General features: G+C 48.0%; 4 protein-coding genes across 4 annotated transcripts; 2 read left to right on the top strand and 2 right to left on the bottom strand.

Annotated features, from left to right (window-relative positions):
- Positions 1-2,783: 2,783 nt before the first annotated feature.
- On the top strand, positions 2,784-3,558 carry VC83_02279 (uncharacterized protein; the record flags this gene model as incomplete). The annotated part of the gene is made up of 2 exons (XM_024465945.1): positions 2,784-2,786; positions 3,358-3,558. 2 exons carry the CDS (start codon positions 2,784-2,786, stop codon positions 3,556-3,558), a joined length of 204 nt encoding a protein of 67 aa, XP_024326332.1.
- Positions 3,559-3,733: 175 nt separating this feature from the next.
- On the bottom strand, positions 3,734-12,085 carry SEN1 (DEAD-box type RNA helicase). The gene is made up of 4 exons (XM_024465943.1): positions 11,654-12,085; positions 5,717-11,597; positions 5,503-5,658; positions 3,734-5,452 (listed from the first exon to the last, which is right to left on the bottom strand). The coding sequence occupies exons 1-4, from the start codon at positions 11,689-11,691 to the stop codon at positions 5,345-5,347; spliced, it is 6,183 nt and encodes a 2,060-aa protein (XP_024326334.1). The 5' UTR covers positions 11,692-12,085; the 3' UTR covers positions 3,734-5,344.
- On the top strand, positions 4,154-5,024 carry VC83_02278 (uncharacterized protein; the record flags this gene model as incomplete). The annotated part of the gene is made up of 2 exons (XM_024465944.1): positions 4,154-4,346; positions 4,432-5,024. 2 exons carry the CDS (start codon positions 4,154-4,156, stop codon positions 5,022-5,024), a joined length of 786 nt encoding a protein of 261 aa, XP_024326331.1.
- A 503-nt stretch (positions 12,086-12,588) lies between the features above and the next one.
- Positions 12,589-18,322, bottom strand: VC83_02276 (uncharacterized protein). Its single transcript, XM_024465942.1, has 3 exons — positions 17,211-18,322; positions 14,000-17,157; positions 12,589-13,948 (listed from the first exon to the last, which is right to left on the bottom strand). The coding sequence occupies exons 1-3, from the start codon at positions 17,685-17,687 to the stop codon at positions 13,054-13,056; spliced, it is 4,530 nt and encodes a 1,509-aa protein (XP_024326333.1). The 5' UTR covers positions 17,688-18,322; the 3' UTR covers positions 12,589-13,053.
- Between the last annotated feature and the right edge of the window lie 5,743 nt (positions 18,323-24,065).

The raw sequence follows: 24,065 nt of genomic DNA, 5'->3' as shown, positions 1-24,065 counted from the left end.
TTGGCCCGAAGGCAGCGCAGGCAGAGGACATGGAACTCGCCCAACAAAGCTCCTGCGGGAGTCGGAATCGGCATCACAAAAAGTTGGAATTCTGCGCAGAATCCCGTCAGCCCAGCACACGTTATCACCCCTGCGCCAACGCGCTCCCATCACCTACTCGTTCTTGTGGATGGAAATATCCTATCCAATTCATTAGTGCACTGTCGGACAATCCACGAGAAGGGGTCACTTACAGTTCTCGGAGGGGTGGTCGCTGGCGTTGTTGTTGGAGACAAAAGAAGAAGTGGACGCGGCTGCGCACTCATAGTCTGGCTTACAACAATGAACACCGAATCGTGTTAGCGCGAACACTTCTCCTTTCATACATAGGACAGTCTAACCCGAACGCTTCACGGATGCGATTCGGAGTCCACTCGGACCACCAGGAATGCACCCCCGAGCGAACAAAGCAAAGTCCAACCCGAACGCTTTGCGGATGAGATTTGGAGTCCACTCGGACCACCACGAATGTACCCCAGAGCGAACAAAGTAAACTCTGGTTCCGCACAATAAATGGAGTCGATATGGCACAGCTCTAGCATGACATACAACGCACCTTCCCTGTCATACTGACATTCGTTGCACTCAGTTTGCTATCAAACTCAAGAGCAAACTTAGAAATCTCCTCCTCAAACCTACAAGTCACCATACATATCTTGGCTTATCACACCAACAACAGAAGCAATACTACTCAACGATTGCTGCAAACTCTTCTACTACATCTGTTTATGCTACATACATCACGGCATATCATTTGGACACTCATTGAACAAGTTATTAAGAAAATCTCCTCCTTAAGGGGGTGGGCCAATACTACCACATGGCATATCTCTACCAACTAGAGGCCTAGGAACATGAACAATAGCTCTAGAAGCTTCTACAACCCTCTATGATTCATTACACGTCATCGCTCCTTAGTTACCCACAAGATTGGTTAAGTTATGACATAATTTGTCTATAGGTACTCTGACCTTGGACCTCCTTTTCACTTCCTACAGGCTAGGAACCCAACAGATGGTTCTATGGGATTCTCTTACGTTCACTACATGATTAGCAAGCTAGTTGTGGGTCGCACTTGATTTCTAATACATTTACCAAGCCTGGTTAGTCATGGAAAGTCATGGAAAATGAGAGAACTACACTCCTTTGGCATAAATAGGATTGCCCTTTCCTTAAGAAAGGGCAAGCAGGCAATACAGTAAATCGATTATCACATACTTCCACGTCTTTTACAAGCTTCCAAGCATTCATCTTGTTACTCCTTGTTTCTGAAAAGTCAGTGAGGTGTTAACCTCTGACTTACCCCTGAGTTCCCAGACTCAACATTTGTTGCAACTTGTCTGAACCACTTCACTACATCATACACCTGATTGCTGCGTTGTGGAATAGTCTAAGCTACAACCCTTTGGCTCTGTTTCCTAAGACAGTGTGTTGTCTTAGTAAATTCATCCCTTCCTTGGGTGGCTAGATTCTCACATCTGGTGCACCCACCATTACAGTGTATGCTTAGCAAAATGCTCTAGCTATCAAAGAGCAAGCTAGCTGTTTGAAAATCTAGAGTCGGAGAGTAGTACTAGCTCTGTGCCTTTAAGGTTGATGTAGTACTAAGAATCCATATGTATTTTGCCTAGAATGACAAGTACTAGTAGTATGACTTTTCCTACTATAGACACAGCCTCGAGGATAGTAATAGATGGATGGTTTTTAGGGCTTAGAGTATAGAGCTCATTTGCTACTCGTGGCACAATAACCCTCTCACCTCCTAGAATTCCAATTCTAAAGCCGGTTTCATCTATATTCTAGATTAACTCTGGCTTTATATTACACTGTAGTATAAACTCAAGGTAGTCTCTGTCACGGTTCACCAAGGCATAGGGCGCCAGTTGGGTATTATGAATTAAACTCAATCTAGAGAAGAAAGGAAAGAGAAGAGGAGCACTCGAGCAGTGGCTCGATCTATATACAGCTATTGTGGAGTGAATTCTCTTTAGCGAGACCAGTTCTGAGAATTCACTCCACAACTGAAAACTTCGCTCCAACCCCGGAAAGCTCCCCACACCCCTGAACCCCCACTCAAGCTGCAAGGCGCACTTGATATCGTAACAGTCTCGAAACCAATTTGTAAAACTAGACCCATCTTGAGCTTTTGTACATAGCTGCACAATTAGCTTGTAGTAATAAAGTGGAAGTCTTAAAGCTCTTAGAGCACAGGGTTATAAGTGCATTATAGCGTAGTAGATGTAGCCTCTATAATTGTGCTAGGACGTCATAGGCTAGAAGGGGGGGTAATTGTTGTTAGGGAGGAATCCATCAGAGCGGAGAATCACACACGAAAATGGGTGTGTTTCTCCGGTAGCCGAGTGATATCTCTTGACAGTACAAAAGCTGGCTTCACAGTGTAGGATGTAGTATATAGAACAGAGTAAAACGATGCAATTAAACAGGCTATTCTAATGGGACTATGCATACTTTTATAGGCTCTAAATAACCCCTAATAACCCCCGAAACTTCCGAGTGAGCCGCTCCTTCTAGTGCACAGTTTTCACCGGAATATAGAGCCCTAAAGAGGCTTCTTCTGGTTTTGTAAGAACCGTGGGTTGAGTCCCCTGGCTCGGTGAGAACCATGGGACAGCTCGGGTCCGCGGCGGAGATCCTTCGGTTTTCTAGAACCAGAACCACAGATTTTTTCTGACCCCTAGCCCGATTTCTAACAATTGTAACGGGTGCCGACCGTTACAGTGCGTATGGTATATATAGCGTATTTCGCCGAGCCGGAATACTATAGTTCTCAATTGGGACTGAAGCTGTTCATGTCACGTATTCAATATTGTCATATGATGTCTCACATATAGAACTATTTAGGCTTAGTTTACTCACCGAGTGCAACATCCTGGCGCTGGCTCAATACGTTGCTCTCCAGACAATATATTTATTGAAGCCATTCGTGATATATCAGTTGGTTGATTGCTCCGGTGATTTGTACCCTAGCGCCCAACTGAGAATAGTCTTTTTGGCTTAGTGGGATGTAGCGCGAGCGTAACCGTACATCGTTACACCTTCAACTTTTCGGGGGAAGAGGGGCTATAGCACTGGAAAAATCGGGTTCCGGAGGGCTTTAGTAGCCACTCAAAAGAGAGCTATAGGAACTGGCTTACCAGAACTGAAGAGGTCGTAGCCCCAGGCCAGCTTATAGAGCTTGACCTACAGACTGCCTAGCGGCAGGTTGAGGAGTTGAAGAAGCGGGCAAGCCGAAGCCGGGCCCGCCTTTAGTTTGGAGGTGAGCTCGAAGCTGCTCACGCTCACGAGCTTCGGGCCTAGAAAGCCGAGCTTCAAGCCCAGAAGCTCGCAGCTAAAGAAGCCCGGGTAGCCCGCCAGGCCTTAAACCAGGCCCGGAATCGGCTTCTTAGGGCAGGAATTAAGGCCCGGAAGGAAGAGCGTGCCCGGAAGAAGATGATTACCCAGTTCCACAGAGAGGGGATCCCAATTCCTCCGGAGCTCGAGGAGCCAATTCCTGACTGAGAGCCAGTATGAGAGCGAGCGTGGGAGCCAGTGGGAGTAAGAAAGTGATACTTTCGTAGAATAGCTTATTTAGGTATATTTACATATAAATTACTATGTGTGGGTACTTATGGTCGCAATTTGACAAGCGAAAAGTTGATCACGACGATTGACCTAAAAGCAGAATATTTATTTTCCCATTTATTAAACTGGAATAAACCCATTTTCAAGTATTTAAATAACTAGAGCTAACCCACTACAGCAACAGCAAAGGGATAAATACGTTTATTTCCAAAGATGAACCTATTCCCATAAACGCTAAGCTTGCCTCTATACGCTAAGCGTTCTTGGCGGGGAGATCTCGATGGCGGCAATCGGAGCGCCTTGAGTTGCGTCTCGCGCCACGCTAATGAGCACCATCCCAACATTACTGCTCATATTGACGTTGACGTGCGAAATCAGCTGTTTACTAGCAAGCCAACCTCAGCCCACCATGTAGACCCCCATCTAGGATAGACCTCCCTCCATAGTTTCACATCTCACAGTCCCTGATATATACTACTCGTAACGAAACTTTGAATAGTCGGATTATACACTTTATAACCCCAAGATAAATATGGCATGGTGTTTCGTCTCTCCTGCCTCCCGCGGGATTGGATTCGCGCTCACCCGGCACCTTCTGCAGACTACGAAGGCACCCATCTTGGCCACCTCACGTAGCAACACAGAAGATGTGCGGAACTCACTTCTAGACGGCCTGAAGAACGTAGATGTGGACCGTCTGACTGTACTGGAACTCGATTGCGTTGGTAACAGCTCCCCCTCTAGCCCAGACATCCCTTTGACCCCCTCCCCTCCGAGGAGCTATCTCTAATAGTATCCCCCATCACACAGACGAATTCACAATCTCCACCGCCGCCGACCAAGCACGCCAGATGTTCCCCCCCGAAACGCACCACCTCCGCCTCGCCTACGCCATCCCCGGCGTCCTGCACCCCGAGCGGTCCCCCGGGCAAATCGACTCCCACCACGCCCTCGAGAGCTTCAAAGTGAACACCATCGGCCCGCTCCTGATCCTCAAGCACTTCTGCGACTTCCTGCCTCGCAAGAACGCTGTCCTCGAGGGAGAAGTGGGACTTCCTGAGCGCGCGGTCTACGCTTCCATGGGTGCTAGCGTTGGGAGCACGAGCAATAATATTATGGGTGGCTGGTATACGTATCGGGCGAGCAAGGCGGGGGTTACGAGTCTGGCGAAGTCGTTTGATTTGTATCTCCAGGGCGTGTCGGGTGATAATGCTATTTCGATTGCCCAGCACCCTGGTAGTGTGAAGACGGAGCTGTCGAGGGATTATTGGGAGCATGTCGAGGAAGACAAGCTGTTCTCGCCAGAACTGGCGGCGGAGAAGTTGGTTGGTGTGGCTGGTAGTGTGGGCTTGAACGGGAGAGGCAAGTTCTGGGATTGGAGGGGGGAGGAGGTCAAGCCGTAGTCTACCTGTTTAGGAGTAATTGTATAGTTTTTGTCGTGATTAGGCCATGGGCTACCGGATATGGAATGCAATACTTATGTGCTACAATCCCAATCCTCTGGCCAATTTCGAATATCAGGAACTACTGGTCGTGTCACAAAATGCAGGTAGTAACTAATCGCAAATCTGCCCTTCACAGCAATATTAAAATGAAGGCCCTTTCACTCCCTCGGCATAACGATGCGGGAGTCCGAACTAGAATTTACGCTCCCTAACGTAGTGTCGTATGAAAAACGCCGAATGATGTTTTGAGTTTATGTCAAGCAACTATCGATATTGGTTCAACGTGTTCGAGGTTTTGCTGGCAGGAATGGGTCGGCAACAGGCCTCCTTTTCGAGATTTTAGGTCGTGGTGGGAGACCTGGGGGTGGCTTTGGACGTGAAGAACCCTAGATATGATGTTAGTTACCTGCAAGGGTGACTTGAGCTGCATACTTACAACATTGATTTCACCGCCCATCGAACTGCTGCTGTTGGGCCTTTCAACTTGTGGTGCGGGTGAGACTTTCGAGCGCGGTTCTTTCTCAGATTTGTCAGAATTCGAGATACGTGTTAGACTTGGTCTCCTCGGCAATCCTTTCGATATAGTAGGCACCTACTATCGTTAGCAATCCCACGGAAAATTAGAAAACAAAAAGATGGTGTCTGCTTACCTTCTTTGACGGGCCTGGACTGCCACTCGGGGAGGGTTCTCGTGAGCGTTTTGGCGCTTGACTCGTCTGAATCACCAAATTCTCCTTGGGGGCAGCTTTAACGGTTGGACGCACTGTTGAGGCCCCATTTCGGGGTTCTCCAGGTTTATAGAGCCTAGGACCTCCGCCAACAGCCGCCGCATTACTGACTCCTTTGCCATTAGAGACTCGTCTCTGTTCGACAATATTAGGGGCATCGGTCATCGGGACATCTGGGGGTGATGGTTGGCGACTGTCTGTATTTCCATCAAGGGTCTTGCCGGAGTCGACATCTTCCATTGGCACGTCTTCAATGGCCAACTGCTTGGGGACCTGGGGCAACTTGACAGATGCCACCCTCAGCATGCTCAGGACATCTCCGGAAGTAAATCGATCTCGCCTCTTTGCATCTTGAATCATGTTCGACCAGACCCGATCGCGCTGGAGGGTGCTGGAATCTCCAATAACCCAGAGAGAAGACTTAGCACGAGTCAAACCGACGTTCATACGTCTCACGTCTTTCAAGAAACCAACACCACCCATTGTTCGCACACATGAGAAAATGATCACCTCGGCCTCGCGACCCTGGAAGGCGTCCGTCGTATTAGTATCGATGTCATCCAGGATGTCGTCACCGTACTCCCGCTGCAAAGCGAAACGGATCTCGCGAAGTTGACCCTTATATGGTGTAATTATACCAACCTTGCCCTTGATATCGAAAAAAGGATAATCTGTCTTAAGTCTCTTATATAGCTGCAGGGCAACCTTGATCTCATCGTAATTGACCATCGAATGACCTCCCGAGCGACTCGACGTACCCTTGAGATCGAAAAATCGGTAAGGGCCAAGCAGGGCGCTTGCGTGCCACGGTTTCTGTCTCAACTTCTCTAGACCAGCACCATCAACAAGTTCGCCGTCGTAGAATTCGCCTCTCGGGAAGGAGCTGATTTCCGGATGCATACGATATTGTGTGTCCAGTAGATGGATCCGGTCCGGGTGATTCTTTTGCATGCGCTCGAACAAACTTTGGTCATAACCAAATTCTGCAGCAACGGTCGAGAGGACAGTGGGTGGGAGTTGTTTGGGATCACCGACCAATATACACTTGGTACAGTTGTACTTCAGTGGAATCAAGGCACTCATCTCGATAGATTGGGCGGCTTCGTCGATAATGACAGTCTCAAACTCAACGCTTAATTTCTTGAACATCTCATGCCCACTGCCACTGAGAGTCGCGCACAATACATGTGCTCCGTTGAGAATTTCTTGCTGTATCCGTCGACGATTGATTTCGTTATCACGAGCAACAGTATTGCCGTTATCCTTGTCCTCGTCGATCTTGGCACCAATCCTCGTCTGGTCGCGTTTTTTCCCATCAATTTCTCTCTGGAGTCTGAGCTCCACCGTCTTCTCTCCTTTTGTGCGAGCTTCTTCTTGTTTGGACCTAAGGGCGGCAAGTTCTTCCTTAATCCGCCGGGCCTCTTGATGCAATTTCTGACGCTCCGGAACGACCGCACTGCCATTTGCATTGTCCTTTTCGATTCTAGCATCCGTTAGGGCTTCAAGAGTGACGTCTTTCACATTAGAGTTGATGGCATCACTTCGTCCAAGCCGGAGGACATTGATCTTGTGACGGTTGCCTTTCAAATCTGTAACGCCTTCCTTCAACCTAGAAACTAGCTCGTCCACGGCTGCGTTACTTGGTGCGCAGACCAATAGCTTCTTCGCAAAAGTATCCTTTTTCGGATCTGGCATGCCTGTGGGCCGTGCGATTGAGACTCCCGGTCCAATGCCCAACGTTGGCGACAGTATGGCGCCTACCATCGCAACGATGGTCTTGGTTTTGCCTGATCCAGGGGGACCTTGAATCAATGTAAAGGCATCATTTTCCGTAGCGGACCAAATGGCCTTTGCTTGCGCTCTATTAACGTCATAGTTCCGTTGCACTGGGGCCAGGGCACTATCGGGGTAGTTGAGCAGCGGGGATGGTTCAGCCTGCAGGATTTCGTTGCACAGATCATAGTATTCCATGCTCTTGAGAGCGGCGTACTCTCTCTCAATTGAGGTTATGCTTGTGATCTTCACCCCACGGATCTGGGTGTTGGGTGCAAGTGCAAGCCCTCCAGGTTTATTGACAGCCATGCCATTGAGGCGGTAGGATACCTCCACCATGTCCCTCTTGCGGTTGGTACGATATACCCTGGCCAAGCAATGGGGCGCCTCCCTATTCTTCAGGGGCTCTTTGGCTCTGGAGAGCAGAACGATGTCACCCTCCCTAATCTTCGCCTCGCGGTGATCGGCCATTGTCATCGTAGTACTGACTTCGTAGAACCTATCCACTGACATTCTGGTAACGACAGCAATATCAAAAGCTTGGGAATTAGTTTCATCACGATCAGTCTTCAGTGATCGCCAGGCTTCTGCTATTAAGAGCGGATAAAACACACCCCGGTAGCTATCCGGAGTTTGGTAGGTGTTGGCTATTCTCACGCACCCAGTACCATTTGGAGGTCCATCGCCGTCCCAGAATATGTCCCATCTAAGAATGTCGAGATGGAGATCAGTCATATCTGGCGTCAATCGAGCGCGCATATCCTTCTCAGTCCGTTTGATCTTCATTTTCTTGACAGGCTCCTGCTGTTTCCTCACCAATGCCCGTCGTCGTCGCTCTTCCTCGAACTCGCTGGATTTCTTGGAGGCATCCCTCGTCTTCTTAAGCAAAGTCCTTCCGCCTTCTTCTTCCTCCTCCTCTGATTCTTCGCTTGAGGATACCATCATCTCTCCCTTCTCAGGCGCATGATCTTTGCCAATGATGCCAAGGTTTTTAAGCCCGGAGCCTTCCCCGAGAACAGTGGGCGCCCTCAATGCCTTCGCTTTGGCTATAATTGCGGCGTCACGCAGCTTTTTCTCATCCTTTTCTCTTTGCCGTGACTGCTTTATACTCTCGTTAGACCTGGCGACAATGCTAGGTTTCATCGGGACCGGTTTCACTGCCGCAATTTGTTTGGCTTGCTGGCGTGCTCTTATTTGCTCCAGTGTACCCTTGCCTTGATCCAGCGTGCGAGATAAAGAACGCACATCTTCGGCCATAGAATTGTCTGGAAGGCTTGACTTGCTCTTCCATTGCTCAACATCGATGACACCTTGCTGGCCTTTGGATGGTTTGCCTGTCGAGGAAAGTTCATATTTGACGCCATTTGCGGATTTCGACCAGGCATCAATCTTTCCCTGCGTCTTAGAAACGAGGGGCTTCTGCTCGATATATTTAACGCCGCTATGCTCCTCCTTAGCCTTCCGTAGCTCAGCTTTCTGCTGCGGAGTCAAGACTGTCTTGATTCTGTCAAATGTCACCTTGTCGATATATTCCAAAGACCTATCATCAACCTCCATATCGAATTCTCCGAGGCGGCGAAGGATCTTGCTGACGAGGCTGACCACAGTAGAGACAAGATATTGATCCTTCAGCCGAAGCCACTTAACGAGACTCGTAGTTGCTTCACAAGGTTGCTTTAAAACGACCTTCCTTGCAGTAGCCAGAGACATGACCTCCTTTGAAGCCAGCGTGGCATCTCCAGAGCCGTTGCTGAGAACATTTACCACAATGTTGTATTCTTCGAAGAGAGCTTCTGCGTATTCCATAGCGTCGCGGCAGAAATTGACCAAGATGTCGGTGTCATAATATTTGCTCCATTGTTCAACCGTCTGAAACGACGTTGCAATGGCTTGCCACTGCTCCGTCCACCAGGTTCTAAGAGATATCTGTTCTTTTAGAGAGAATGAGGCTTTGCTACGCAAGAGACCACTTTGAGGGTTGCAAAGCCCATCCAAAACATCGCGTCCTGTTTTGAGAACATTGGGGACAGCCGCAAAGGTTCGAAACTCATTGATCTTCCTTGCGGCAGATGCCAACGCCATCAACGGCGTGTCCATAAACCTTTCGAGGACGGCAGAAATAGCATCCTTTCGGCTATCTGTTTCAGTGACAGCTTTGATCAACGCAACCGCGGCATCGTAAGTAGGTGCATGTGCTGAGGTGAGGCCGGCAAACAGTGGATTGGCCGTCGGTATACTGCTACAGAGGCGCCGAAGGTTTTCCACACTGAAGTCACTGATGCGCTCAAAAACACTTGCGACAATCTCTGTTAGCTGGCCGAAGGCGCTGTTGAAACGATTCATGTTGCTGTGTAATCCCTCTGGTTGGCCCTTCAGCATAAACTTCTCGAGGCCAATCAAAGGGGTGATTCCTCGCAATATGCTATCGGCCATCTTCATATCATTGACTCGGAATGAGTCGAGGACGGATTTCCAAATTGACTCCGAGTGGCTGTTCAAACCATGGTCCACGGGCTTGCCATTTTCTAAAGCGAGGAACTCTGCATTGAGAGACCTGCAATCAAGCAACAATGCTAATCGAATGACTTGTAGACCAGCTTCCGATAATTCTGTATGCCCTTCTGTGCCCTCGGCAACTGTGGCACAGTTGACAATCATGTCTTTGAACTTATCAACCAGTCCCAAGACATTGTTGATCATTATAAATGACGTTGACGTGTTGATGGTGTATTCCTTTGAGGTAAATGTGGTCAACACTATATTCATCGTCGCCAAGCCAGCCCGACAGCACACGAGCTTGGATGAATCTGGGATGTGCTCTTTTTGATAACGACCTAGCAGGCTGACAAGCATGCTATGGCACGCATCATATTGCTGCGCGGCTGGTAGGGATTCCACAAAAGGCGTGATCCAGGACGTTGCGCTGTAGGCATACTTATCATGACCTTGGTCATTGATGTGGGATCCAGATAGAAGGCGTTCGAACGCTGGGGAATTGAAAACTTGTTCCGCAACGGTCGTTGAAGAAATAGTCCCATATGCCGACCAGAAGGAATTTGAGGATTTCCCAAGAAGCATTATAAGTGCGTGGATAATGTTGGATAGAATATCCTCAGAGTCACAGGGGAGGTGTGCTAACGCCAGATGGTAGACATCGGGAGATACCTCCAACCCGCGAAGAGAATGAGTGATAAGGTCGCTATCCAGCTTGTTGATGATGAGAACAAGCCCTTCCCAAAACCGCTGGATTTCTATCAATGAGCGGCCTGGACCGGAAATGAACTGAATTTGCTCCACTAGAGCGTCTTGAACGGCCCACTCAAACGTTTTCCTGTCGAGATCTTGGGGAGCTTTCCTCCAGCCCAAGCTGGCAAATTGACGGCGATGTTCGTCGGCATCAAAAAGAAAGCGGGTGGTCGCGGGGACAATACCGCTTATCCTAAGCACTTTCGTTGTCTGGACCAGCCGGAGGACATCGCCGAGCGGAGTCGAAAGCTTTTCCTTTGACTTGTGATATGATGGGCAGCATAACGCCTCATAGAGCGCCGTAAGACCAACCTGGTCAGAGGCCAGTGATCGCATAGTGCGTTGAGCGACAGGAAGCGAGTTCAAAAGAGCAGCTGCTTTGTCAAGGCCTTTGTCGATTCGGGAGTGATCAAACCGGTCGATAACTTCAGACAACCGCTCCATAACCTCATCTGCAAATTCCTCAGACATGTATCCCAAGAATTCCTTCCTCCCGGTATGATAGTTTCGGACACATTGGTCGCAGGTGGATAAGAACTCTGTTGCACGGCGTTCGAAGGAGTCCCCGAAACCTGCCTCCTCGACCTGTTCGGAAGAAAACCCGAGTTTTATAGAAAAGCGGTATGTAATTTTCAGTCGCTTCTCTCCGTCTTCGATGCACTTGATCTTTGTAGCGGACGACGCATCCTCCTCATCGTTTCCCGGATCGCCGTAGTTTGTATAGTCCTCGTCATTAAGTTTCGGGCAAAACCAATGTGCTTCGGGGGGGAACTCATCCATCTTCCTGCTTTCACGTTAGTGAACTGCTCAACGTCTGCCAGTGAAACTGAAATAAATTACCCCTGCAGCTCCTGAAGCTCTTCATATAATCCCTCCATGCTGTGGTCTACGTCTGAACCCAGCGACGGGCGCCAGGTGCAGAAAGAAATGGGGTATAACAAGGATAAATTGGCACTTCGAGCACTATCATTGCTCAAATAGTCATAGTAAAGAGTTGAACGGGGCAATAGCAACTAAGATGATGATGAAGTGGATTGTAGCAATTAAGTTCGTTTGCTCGGGAAAGGCTGAGGTTGTGAAATGCAGGAAGGCAAGACTCGGGCGGGCCTTGCAGTGGGTGGAGCTGGATTGGGCCAAAATGGCTAAACACAAGAGGCTGCAAAGTAAAATCGTGAAGTGGAAGTGCAAAGGAATTACCCCAAAAAAGAAATCTTAAGCAGGTCCCCCGATGGTGGGCGGATCCCTGTGAATTTGATGATTTCAAAACGGGATATATATTTGGAGCTGAGGTTGACGCGACCAGCGAAGTTGGCCGCCAAGGAATTTGGTGAGGTCTTGATAAAGTTCACCGATAAGATAAGCGGTGGCACGAACCAGTGCTTGGCGTGGTGAGAAGTGAGAGGATGGGTAACTTATATTATACGTGTGGCTTCACTGTAGAGCCAGCTGGGCCCGAGATATCAGAACGTTGAAATCTTTGTTCTGCTATCATTCCTGGGCTCGATCACTCTTTGTGATAGTGGTTATTTCCGGGTCTTATTGTTTTATGTAGCTGCTGCGAACGGTAGATTGAAGGTCTCTGGATTCCAGGGAGATATACTATACGGAAGACGTGGAATTGATATCAGGGTTCAAATAGGCAATGCCGGGTCCAGGGACATTTAATACTAAATACAAAAGAGACTGGGTTTGAGGGGGATATACTACAGTACTACAGGTCATGGGGTTGACACTAGAATGAAATTCACATTATGGACCTCAAGAAATAGTTGTTCAAACCGTATTGCACTGTTAATGTTCACACTTGTATTTACAAAGCACAATTACACTCTCTATGTGTTTTTTCAAAAAGAAAGCGACCCTTGCCCCAGCCTAGGCAAGTCCAAAGTCCCGTCCCTCCAAGCGCAGGCAAAATCCCGAACCTCAAAGCGCAACTTTATACACCACACCACACCACACCTTCCCAGGGCCGCCGTACAGCGCAAGCCCTCCCCTTCCCAGAGAATAAAAAAGGAACCATAAATCATGACCACTGATGCAACGCCGACATGCGCCAAACTGAATGCCGCAGAAACAGCGCAGAGTAGATTGCTCATCCAAATCGTGAATGCTTGGATATCCTCGGCCCCGGATGGCCGCACAAAAAAAAGAACACAAAGAAAAAGAAAACTGGAGGCATTAATGTACAAACACCGTGTCGGGGACGGCTAGAATCGTAAAAGCTGAGGCTCTCCTCAGCGCTATTTGTCGGAGAAGCGGCTCATCTTGCTGCGGATCGGTCCGAATGAGTGGCTGGACTCGACCTGAGTCAACCTGGCTGCGGTGGTGAAGTCACGGCTGGCTTCGAAACTGGGGCGGACGCGGCCCATTGAGGCGCGCATGCGGTCGAAGGACGGCCTGGGTCTATCGCTAGATAGCCGCCGATGGTTGGGGTTTTCCATCGGTGGCTCGGGGGATATTCGATGCCTGGTGTAATCTGTACCGTCGCTGTTATTTTGACTTCGAGGGTTGTGGGTTGTGATAGTTGGAGCCATTGATGGTGCTTTGAGTGGGCGTCGGTCATCGTCAAAATACGAAGGTTGCTTAAGCGGCTCTACCAGGTCCGACGAGGTTGCAGTCGAGTCTAGTGTCTTTGGCGGATGTGGTGATGATGATGATGAGGATGATTCTTCTTCAAGATAGTCGAACTTTCCTTGCCTGACTTGTTCGCGAATGATATCGACATCGTAAGGGAAGTAGACCTTCTGAACAAACTTGACGGTAAAGCGAGGCAACAAGCAAATGACCATCATAAGGAACGTAACAGCCCAGAAGGACGGTTGGGCGAAAACCTGCGCGGCTGCCTGGTAGAAAAATACCGCCGTGGTGACAGATGAACCCCATACGCCGACCCAGAAGAATACGAGCAGACAACTGATTGCCACCATAAGAACCATCAGCCAATCCCACCTGTAACAGTTGAGGAGGATATAAGCGTTGACAACGATAACGGCTCCGCATGAAACGTAAACGCCGACTCTGTTGCGGTCTCCAACATCCTGGCCGCCTGATGTGACGAAGGTGCCGGGAGCGAAAAGGAGGTATACGACGAAGAAGCAAATCACCGATTGATAGGTGCCATCAAGCATGTATAGCCTGCAAATATGTTAGTTCACAAGTACGAGAAAGTGGGTCGGTGTAACTAACCAGAACTTCCTCTGCGTCCACTCCTTCCGTTCAATACCACGGCGATACAGCTGGGGAACAGCCAAAGAGACCTTGTCGCTAACATCCTGATCCAGCACACCCATGAAGATAACCGGAAGCGAACTGAAAGCGAGATTGTACAGCAAGATAAAGGTGTAATCGTACAGGTACGCCTGGTCGAAATCCGCATAAATTTGATACCAGAAGAGGGCGAAGGTCCACACTAGATTCTTGTAGAAGAAATTCGCAATGGTATCTCCCAAACGGCGGTAGGACCAGCGACCGTGTACCAGGATAAGACGTTGAAGGAAGCGGAACTGGCCAATGGCGTAATCAGACGACATGACGGCCTGTCTTCCTTCCTCTCCAGCAATTCCAACTCCTACGTCAGCCTCTTGAATCATGGCAACGTCGTTGGCACCATCTCCAACAGACAGGGTCATGACATCAAGCCCAGTCTTCACCATCTTCACGACAGCGGCCTTTTGTGCGGGGCTGACACGGCAACAAAGAACGGATTTGCACTGTTTGCAAAGCAGGAGGAACTTCTGTCGTAGGGTTTCGTTGAGGACAAGCTTCAATGAGTCTCCGTCAATAACAATAGCGTGAGTGGGCGCAGGAGCCTCGTGGTTCTTCATTACTGCTTTAAGCTCCTCATCCGATCCAGTCATGTTGAAAGTCCGAAGATGCTGGTCGAGCTGTTCTTCAGCAGTACTTAAATTGTCATCCTCAATTTTGAAGACAATTAGTTCCATGTCGTTGTTCAATAAATTGCAGGAAAAGCCAATGTTGATGGCCGTCTCAACCTTATCACCAGTCAGAACCCACAACTTGATACCGGCCTCAGCAAGCAGAGCAATGGTATCTGGGACGCCTTCTTGTAAACGATCCTCAATGGCAGTCCCTCCAAGTAGAGTAAGCTCCTGCTCAATCATCTCGGACACGCGTTCCAACTTCTCCTCTCGGTCATTAATGGCGGCTGCGGCTAACTCGTGTTCCTTGTTCCATATTTGATATTCTTCTTCGTCCAGAGTTCTTTGCGCAATGCATAGTGTTCTTAGACCTTCCCTAGCGAACATTTCCAAATGTTCCGCCGTTGATTGACGAAGCTCCTTCTGTTCGCCAGTCTTCAAGCGAGCATAAATGATGCTGTCTGCACCCTTACAGAACAGCATAATCTTCCCATCTGGCATCCGAATAATGGCACTCATGCGCTTGCGCGTTGAGTTGAATTCTAGCGTATTCAAGACAGTATATTCTTGTTCGTCGCCAAGAACGTTGACTTTTATTCCGTGATGTGAGTTCCCGACGACTGTGAAGCCAACATCCCTTGCTGTAGCAACTAGGGCCGCCTCATCCGGAGACTGAGCCTTGAACTCCATTTTGGGTGGATCGCCTGGCGTAATTTCGGCGATGACACTGTGGCACAAAGAAAGTGCCAGCATAAACTGTCGGGTGGCTTGCTTTTGCTCTTCTCCTGACTCACCACCAAGATCAGCGATGTAGTCGGGGGCGATAAAAGTTAGATCATCATCGTGAAGATAAGGGTTATTGTGAAGCCGGCGCGTCTCTGCGATCATTTTAACGCGTGCATCGGCGATCTGCACCTGCGCTTTAGCTGCCTCCTTGACGACGTCAATGCCTTGACGACGCTGCATGCCAGCTTGGGCTTCGGTGTAAGCTTCTCCGTACGGAATTCCATTGACAGTAGCCTTCTTGAATTCCATAACGTTCTGCGTCAATGTCCCAGTCTTGTCAGAGAAAATGTATTCAATCTGACCGACGTCATCCGAAATATTCCACGACTTGGGGGTGCAGGGGTAGTCGAGTTTATCGTAGTACATGTGTATATCGCTGTAGATAAAGACCGCCTGGAGCGTTTTGATAATTTCCAAAGAGATAAAGAGGGCGATGGGGACCAAGTTCTGAAGTAAAATAACAGCAGCCCAAAACGTGATGAGCCCTGAGACAGGGGCTGCTGTGTCTGGATAGTCGAAATAATGCAGCGACTTATCAGTTCTAGCCCAAGCAAGGCCTTCAACAAGACCAGAAATGAAGCACATAAAGAAGAGAATAATGAAGTTATACACAACATTCCAGTTGAGTTCTCGTGCTATTCTTGAGCGCTTGCTAGGCGTCATTCCTGAGTTGAGCATAATTTTGGAATCGAATCCGGTGAACATGACCACACCAAGGGCCCACTCAGTATTCCGTAAATTGCAGCCTCGTAGGAGCATGTTGTTAATGGAGATCGGTTCTGCCATAGGTTGGCCCGGTCCGTGAGGGTTGCTCTTATCCTCCTGCGTCCAACGGGCGACACCGCTATATTGGTACAAGTTTGGTTGCGGCGGTTCACTCTCGATAACAAACTGGGCCTGTTCACAGTCTCTCGCATGTTTGAGCGATTGTCCGCACTGCAATGCATGGCGAAGCTTAAGATTAGTTTCGCCATCCAGATTCTTCGTTTCGACGTAGCAGGCTCCGTCGGGATCCGATGTAGCCAAAATGACAACATCGGCTGGGATCTGGTCGTCATTATAAATTCGTAGGAAATCTCCAACTTGAACGTTCTTCCAATAATCCTGATGGAACCTCGCCTTTTTAGACACAGGGAGGCGGCGGTTTACAACGTCGCCTTGGTAATGGCCGATAACCACGGCATTGTCCGCATCGAAGTCGGCTGCTGAGTCGAACGGGTTCGAGGACCCGCTGATATTCTGGCGAGGATTTGGGGACGGAACAGGGGTCATTTGAATATCCTCCCTTGCGGATGCATACGACATGCGTTGGGAGTATGCTGACTGGCGTCTAGTCGCAGTGGTTTCGAATGATGCACGCTGGGTGTCCACTGCACGCTCCCCGTATGACTTCCCCTTCCTTTCCGAGTTGCGCTTGAAGAGGGCCTTTATCGCCAAGTATATTATCTTGATGCCTCTTGTTGTGGCTTTCTTTATCCTTCGCCATAATGAGACGTCTTCGGAACTGATGTTGACATTCGTCCACTGGACGAGGCGGTGGACCGTGGAATTATTGAGTTCATTATCGAGAATAGTTCGTCGCCAATCTTCGACGGCATCCTTCACAGCTGTAATGAAAACGACGACAATCAGAGGTACAGCGTTGAGTCCCGGGTTAACAGCACCGAAAATGCTGAAGATCTGCCGCACAGAATCAGTGAGTGAGATTGATTGGGGTGGCTGGTGATACTTACGGAAAGGATAACGAGGAAAAGGAAATATATGTTCGCAATGTTGTGGAACTGGTACCACAAGTTCTTCGGTATGAAACTCAACGGTGTGTACTTCGCTGTCCGAATCTTATTTCTCTCATAACTTGCCGTCGGATGGCCATTGGCATCAACAGCATCGGGTGGCAGTGTCATGTTGACAAACACAGAGCGTGGACCAGGTCCGTCTTGACTCTCCTCAGTCGCTTCCACCTCTTCCTCTTCCTCCTCCTCTTCTACGACGGTGTTCATGACGCTGGGGTTGCTGGTGCTCTCAGCCCCACTGGAATCGCGCTTCTTCTCATTCTGGCCTTTCTGCAGGCGCTCAAGGATCGATACCCTCTTGTGGCTGCCCTGCCTCCCTTTCAGCTTCCGTGTGGCCCATCTGGTGCGTTTTGTAGGCGCCGGCGTTGTGCCATCCTCGAGGTCTTCGTGGTCCCCAGGGCGAGGCTGGTCGGCCATGGCGAGGAGGTATTGTCTGGGCTACTGCCCGGCTTCTGTCGAACGTCCGCCAGCGCTGTTGGGAATTATGCGCCTTTGTTGAATGTGATAGTGACGGGCATAGCGATCATTAATCTGTATCGTGTGTTGATAAGGAGGGGGGAGGTCGCAATTGCTAAAACCCGGGGTTGGGGTGGAGGTTATTCGTTTTATCCTACGGATCGCTAATACCAGCAGAAGCGGCGAGGTGGCAGCAGCGTCTGCGGCGACGGGGCAAGAGTAATGTAAATGCACTAGAGGGCGGCAAAGCGGTAACAAAAACCACAATTCGTCGGACCGAGACAAAGATGTTTTTGCGTGGCAATATGTCACAGCGAAGTTGATGATGATGATGATATGAACCGTAATTTGCACCAATACGGAAGGGCGCGGCAGCCACTTAGTTACTTCGGGAAGGGCATGTTTACTAGGTAGTAAACTCGGCGAGGAACATCAGCAAAGTTCAGAAAAGTTCAGAAGTTAACGCCAATCAATGCCAATAATGACATATTGTGCAAAGTCTCCTTTCGAGTAGAACGACTAAGCTTAAGTACTGTTACTGAACTGCAGGTACGAGATGAGTTAACTTCGATTCTCAGACTGGGCCGTTCTGTGTCATTCTTTATTCCAAATACGTACGTACGTATTGTACGGAGTATACAGAGTACATTACAGTATACTGGTAGGGCCAACAACCTACTACTATGGTTCATTGACTTTTGCCCCTATCCGTAATTAGCCAGTGCATGAGAGTAATGTTTCAAATTATACTCCGTATATTCTCTAACATCTTCCACCACAGCGGCATAGTAGTACCCACTACCTAGTGGGTACTACTCCATAAGTCCAGAGACTTCCAATATATGGAGTTGAGGGGAAATTTGGTGGCCCCAAACACAAAGTCGGCGTTAAATAATAATGCAAATGCGGCTCTTCGACACCTTCGTGGCCTTAACTCGTCCCTATCTACGAACTCTATTCATTCCGTATCTGTATCTAGTGCAATATACGTATATGAGTATGCTTAGTCATCCATTGCGGACCAAACTCCGTACAGTATTATCTCGTTAAGTCGATGTAATTGGTCATGCATAAATATATTGAGTTAACGTAAGTGACGGTGTAATGCGGGGGACTGGGTAACGCGGTGGATTTACCCCACTAACTTCAGATAATTGTAAATAACTCAACAATGAATCGTCGTGAATACCTGGGTATTGCTGAACGTGAGACTTTAATAGCTCAAGCAGTATTAGACGTCAAATCTGGGAAGTATAAGAGCGCATATCACGCTGAGAAAGTGCTAGGGTTACCTAAGAGTTCTGTGACGCGTCGCGCCAATGGAGGTTTGACACGCTCTCAAGCCCGTCAGCAACAGCATAGTTTATCAAGCGCAAGAGACGATACTTCTGAAGTGGATTAAGAACCTAACAATTAGCGGTTATTCTCCTGGGTGTCATACTGACATTCGTTGCACTCAGTTTGCTATCAAACTCAAGAGCAAACTTAGAAATCTCCTCCTCAAACCTACAAGTCACTATACATATTTTGGCTTGTCACACCAACAACAAGAGCAATACTACTCAACGATTGCTACAACCCTCTATGATTCATTACACGTCATTGCTCCTTAGTTACTGGGCCGATATGACCACATAGCATATCTCTACAACCCTCTATGATTCATTACATGACATCACTCCTTAGTTACTGGGCTAATACTACACATGACATATCTCTATCAACTAGAGGCCTAGGAACATGAACGATAGCTCCAAAAGCTTCTACAACCGTCTATGATTCATTACACGTCATTGCTCCTTAGTTACCTACAAGATTGGTTAAGTTATGACATAATTGTAATGGTGGGTGCACCAGATGTGAGAATCTAGCCACCCAAGGAAGGGATGATTTTACTAAGACAACACACTGTCTTAGGAAAAAGAGCCAAAGGGTTGTAGCTTAGACTATTCCACAATGCAGCAATCAGGTGTATGATGTAGTGGAGTGGTTTAGATAAGTTGTAACAAATGTTGAGTCTGAGAACTCAGGGATAAGTCGAGGTTAGCACCTCACTGACTTTTCAGAAACAAGGAGTAACAAGATCAATGCTTGGAAGCTTGGAAAAGATGTAGAAGTATGTGATAGTCGATTTACTGTATTGTCTGCTTGCCCTTTCTTAAGGAAAGGGCAATCCTATTTATGCTAAAGGAGTGTAGTGTCATACTGACATTCGTTGCACTCAGTTTGCTATCAAACTCAAGAGCAAACTTGGAAATCTCCTCCTCAAACCTACAAGTCACTATACATATTTTGGCTTATCACACCAACAACAAGAGCAATACTACTCAACGATTGCTACAACCATCTATGATTCATTACACGTCATCGCTCCTTAGTTACTGGGCTGATATTACCACATAGCATATCTCTACAACCCTCTATGATTCATTACATGACATCACTTATACTACCACATGACATATCTCTACCAACTAGAGGCCTAGGAGCATGAACGATAGCTCTAAAAGCTCCTACGAACCTCTATGATTCATTACATATCATCGCTCTTTAGTTTCCCACAAGATTGGTTAAGTTATGACATAATTTGTCTATGACATAATTTGTCTATGACATAATTTGTCTATGACATAATTTGTCTATGACATAATTTGTCTATGACATAATTTGTCTATGACATAATTTGTCTATAGGGGTACTCTGACCTTGGACCTCCTTTTACTTCCTATAGGCTACGAACCTAAGAGATGGTTCTATGGGATTCTCTTACATCGACTACAGTTACCAAGCCTGGTAAGTCATGGAAAGTCTTGGAAAATGAGAGAACTACATTCCTTTAGCATAAATAGGATTGCCCTTTCCTTAAGAAAGGGCAAGCAGACAATACAGTAAATCGACTATCACATACTTCCACGTCTTTTCCAAGCTTCCAAGCATTCATCTTGTTACTCCTTGTTTCTGAAAAGTCAGTGAGGTGTTAACCTCTGACTTACCCCTGAGTTCCCAGACTCAACATTTGTTGCAACTTGTCTGAACCACTTCACTACATCACACACCTGATTGCTGTGTTGTGGAATAGTCTAAGCTATGACCCTTTGGCTCTGTTTTCTAAGACAGTGTGTTGTCTTAGTAAATTCATCCCTTCCTTGGGTGGCTAGATTCTCACATCTGGTGCACCCACCATTACATGTAGATCTCTCATTTTCCAACTTTCCATTACTAACCAGGCTTGGTAACTGTAGTCAATGTAAGAGAATCCCATAGAACCATCTCTTAGGTTCCTAGCCTATAGGAAGTGAAAGGAGGTCCAAGGTCAGAGTACCCCTATAGACAAATTATGTCATAACTTAACTAATCTTGTGGTTAACTAAGGAGCGATGATGTGTAATGAATCATAGAGGGTTGTAGAAGCTTTTGGAGCTATCTGTTATGGCTAAGTGCTAGTGCTATGGCTAGCGCTTACGGCTGCAACCTCACGTGATGGATAACATTGGATATCTTGGATATTATGTTATCCATGTTATCCACAGGGATCCACAGAATATCAGGTGATGGATAACATTGGATATCATGGATATTATGTTATCCATGTTATCCACGGATATCCCTTTGGCATGACGCCACTATATAAGTGATAGTATTTCCTTAGATAGGAGCTTCGTGCTCAACTCAATATAGTATTCTTTACAATACTGTAACGTGTTACTGTAACGCTGACTTCTAAACGATAGAAGACACAGAGGTTCTCTTGCGTAAAGGTTTACTTATCAGAGGAGGCAGGGGATCAGACACAAAGGCTTCAAGTAACACGTTACTAGTATATAACAAATACTGTATTGAGTTGAGCACGAAGCTCCTATCTAAGGAAATACTATCTACTTATATAGTGGCGTCGTGCCTAGTGGACTCTTGGGAACTCACTCGAGTCCTTGGAGTCCTGGACTCTTAGGACTCTTCTCATCATCCTGCGAGTCCATCACGTGCCTAGTGGACTCCTGGGAACTCACTCGAGTCCTCGGAGTCCTGGACTCTTAGGACTCTTCTCATCATCCTGCGAGTCCGTCACGTGATACTTTCGGAACTACTATTCCCCGCTGCCCCTCCAGGTACCAGGGCCGGTCTCATGCGACCTCCCTCCTTCCTGTCCTGTAGTTGGCCAGCCTTCTTGTTCCGTCGTAACACTCGCTCCCTTCCCCTGGGCATTCGTCTCGAATCCTATAAGTACGTCCATGTCCCCGGGACTCTGCTGCTCCTCAGCGAGTCCTTCAACATGCAACATGCCTACTGACACTGCCCGCAAACTCCAGGAACGCAACGATCTTGTCCGTCGAATAAAGAACCACGGATACGAACTACCCGAAATGGATTCTTGTTCGAACTGCGTGAGGCGAAACGTTACTTGCGTGTCGTCTCCAAATGATTCACGGCGGTGCGCCGAGTGCGTTCGTCGCAACTTGAAAGAAAAGTGTGACTGTATGGGTCCTGAGCATCCCGACTGGGTGAAGCTCGAACGGGAGGAGGATCGCCTGGATCGCGAAGAGGAAGAAACCCTTTCGAAGTTACTTCGTCTGCGGAAGCAGAAACGCCTCATCCGAACCCGTGGTAAAGATATGCTCCGGCGAGGTTTGAAAACCCTCGACGAGCTTGATGCGGCAGAGGAGGCCGAACGTGTGGCTGCTGAGAAGCGTGACGCTGTTGAGGCCGAGGAACAGGCAGTTAGCGCTGCCTCCTCGTCTGTAACCGGGACCCCCGCTTCCTCCGATCCACTGGCCTACTCCCCTGCATCTTGGGATCAATGGCTGGCGGATGGCGGCGTCGATATTCCTCCAGCAGTTCCTTGCTGATGTTCCTTGTTGGTTCCCACGAATTATCCGTAGGTTCGTAATTTTCCCATTTTATCAAAAACTCTTCTCGACGTCCTACTAACCTTCTGTCTAGGATCGCTTCGACCTCATATTCGATTATCTCATTCTCGGGTTGGAGTTCGGTGTCGGTCGCAACTGGGGTATTTCCTCTTGCTGGTTCCAGTAGTGAGACATGAAATACCGGGTGTAGTCTAGACTTCTTGGGTAGCTGCAGTCTGTAATTAACTGAGCTGACTTTGTTCAATATTTTGAATGGTCCCAATTTCTTGAAGTCCAACTTTGTGCTTGGTCGTTTCGTTTTGATATGTTTCCGGAGTAGGTATACTTTATCCCCCTCCTTGAAGGCAGGTTCCATACTGCGCTTCTTGTTTGCGTATGCGGCGGATCGTTCATTTAAGAATTGGATGTCCGTCGCAAGTTGTTCGTGGAACGATTTCAGTTGTTCCACCACGATCAGGGCTTGTTCAGCTCGTGATTCATCCGGTCTTGGTTGCCTATATGCTTCTGGCTGGTAGCCGTAATTGGCAAAGAACGGTGAGACTTTCGTTGCTTCTGTCATCGCGCTGTTATATGCAAACTGTGCGATGGGTAAGATCTGAACCCAGTTATCCTGTTGATGATTGACATAGCTTCGCAGGTACTGTTCAAGGGTCTGATTTAATCTTTCTGTTTGGCCGTCTGTCTGGGGATGAAAAGCTGTTGACAGCTTATGATTTGTTCCCAGTAGCGCCATCAATGATTTCCAGAATTTCGAAGTAAAGAGCTTGTCTCTATCTGAGATGATTTCTTCTGGCATCCCATGATCGGCTAATATGACTCGAATGAAGGTATATGCGAGCGCCTCGGCGTCGCTAGCTTCTAGATATGGTATAAACTTCCCATATTTCGTGAGTCTTTCCGTGATGACGAGGATAGAGTCATATTCTATTCCTGTTAACGGGTCCTTGGAGGGTGGAAGCTTGACGATGAAGTCCAAAGCTATTGATTTCCACGCTCCTTTTGGTACTGGTGTCGACTTGAGTTGTCCGTATGGCAGGTGCCTATTGGATTTTGACTTGCTGCAAATGTCGCACTCTCTTACCACTGTCTCTACCTGCTTCCTCATACCTGGGAAGTAGTAGTGTCGAGTGATTCGTTCGAAGGTTCGCGTTACTCCCTGATGACCGTGTGCTGGTAACGAGTGTTGTTCTTGCACCAGCGGGCGTCTCATTTGACTTGGGACATACACTAACCCTTTGTATCGAATCAATCCTTGTTCGTCGATGGTGAAGTCGCCTTCGACTTTGGACAAGACTCGCTTGGCGCATTCGTCTGTTGCGTAAGCTTTCTTGAGTCTTTCCTCGAGTTCTGTATCTTCGATGACTGAGATCGTCGCTAGTAACTCGTTGTACTGTATTCCTGCATCTGTTTTCTTCAGAATTGCTCTAGGTCTTTCTTCCTTTGGGCCGGCGTAGTCGGTCCGTCTGCTGAGAGC

The sequence above is a fragment of the Pseudogymnoascus destructans genome, assembly GCF_001641265.1.
Source record: "Pseudogymnoascus destructans isolate 20631-21 unplaced genomic scaffold scaffold_5, whole genome shotgun sequence".
Classification (NCBI taxonomy): domain Eukaryota; kingdom Fungi; phylum Ascomycota; class Leotiomycetes; order Thelebolales; family Thelebolaceae; genus Pseudogymnoascus; species Pseudogymnoascus destructans.
Note: the sequence above shows the minus strand (reverse complement) of the source record. Positions and strands in the feature narration are given on the sequence as shown.

Coding starts and splice junctions, on each gene's coding strand:
- SEN1 (XM_024465943.1), bottom strand. CDS start 11,691: ATGGAGGGATTATATGAAGAGCTTCAGGAGCTGCAGGG. Junction 11,598..11,653: donor GAGCTTCAGGAGCTGCAGGG/GTAATTTATTTC, acceptor ACGTGAAAGCAG/GAAGATGGATGAGTTCCCCC. Junction 5,453..5,502: donor TGGGCGGTGAAATCAATGTT/GTAAGTATGCAG, acceptor CATCATATCTAG/GGTTCTTCACGTCCAAAGCC.
- VC83_02276 (XM_024465942.1), bottom strand. CDS start 17,687: ATGGCCGACCAGCCTCGCCCTGGGGACCACGAAGACCTCGAGGATGGC. Junction 17,158..17,210: donor TTTTCCTCGTTATCCTTTCC/GTAAGTATCACC, acceptor TCTGTGCGGCAG/ATCTTCAGCATTTTCGGTGC. Junction 13,949..13,999: donor TGGACGCAGAGGAAGTTCTG/GTTAGTTACACC, acceptor ACATATTTGCAG/GCTATACATGCTTGATGGCA.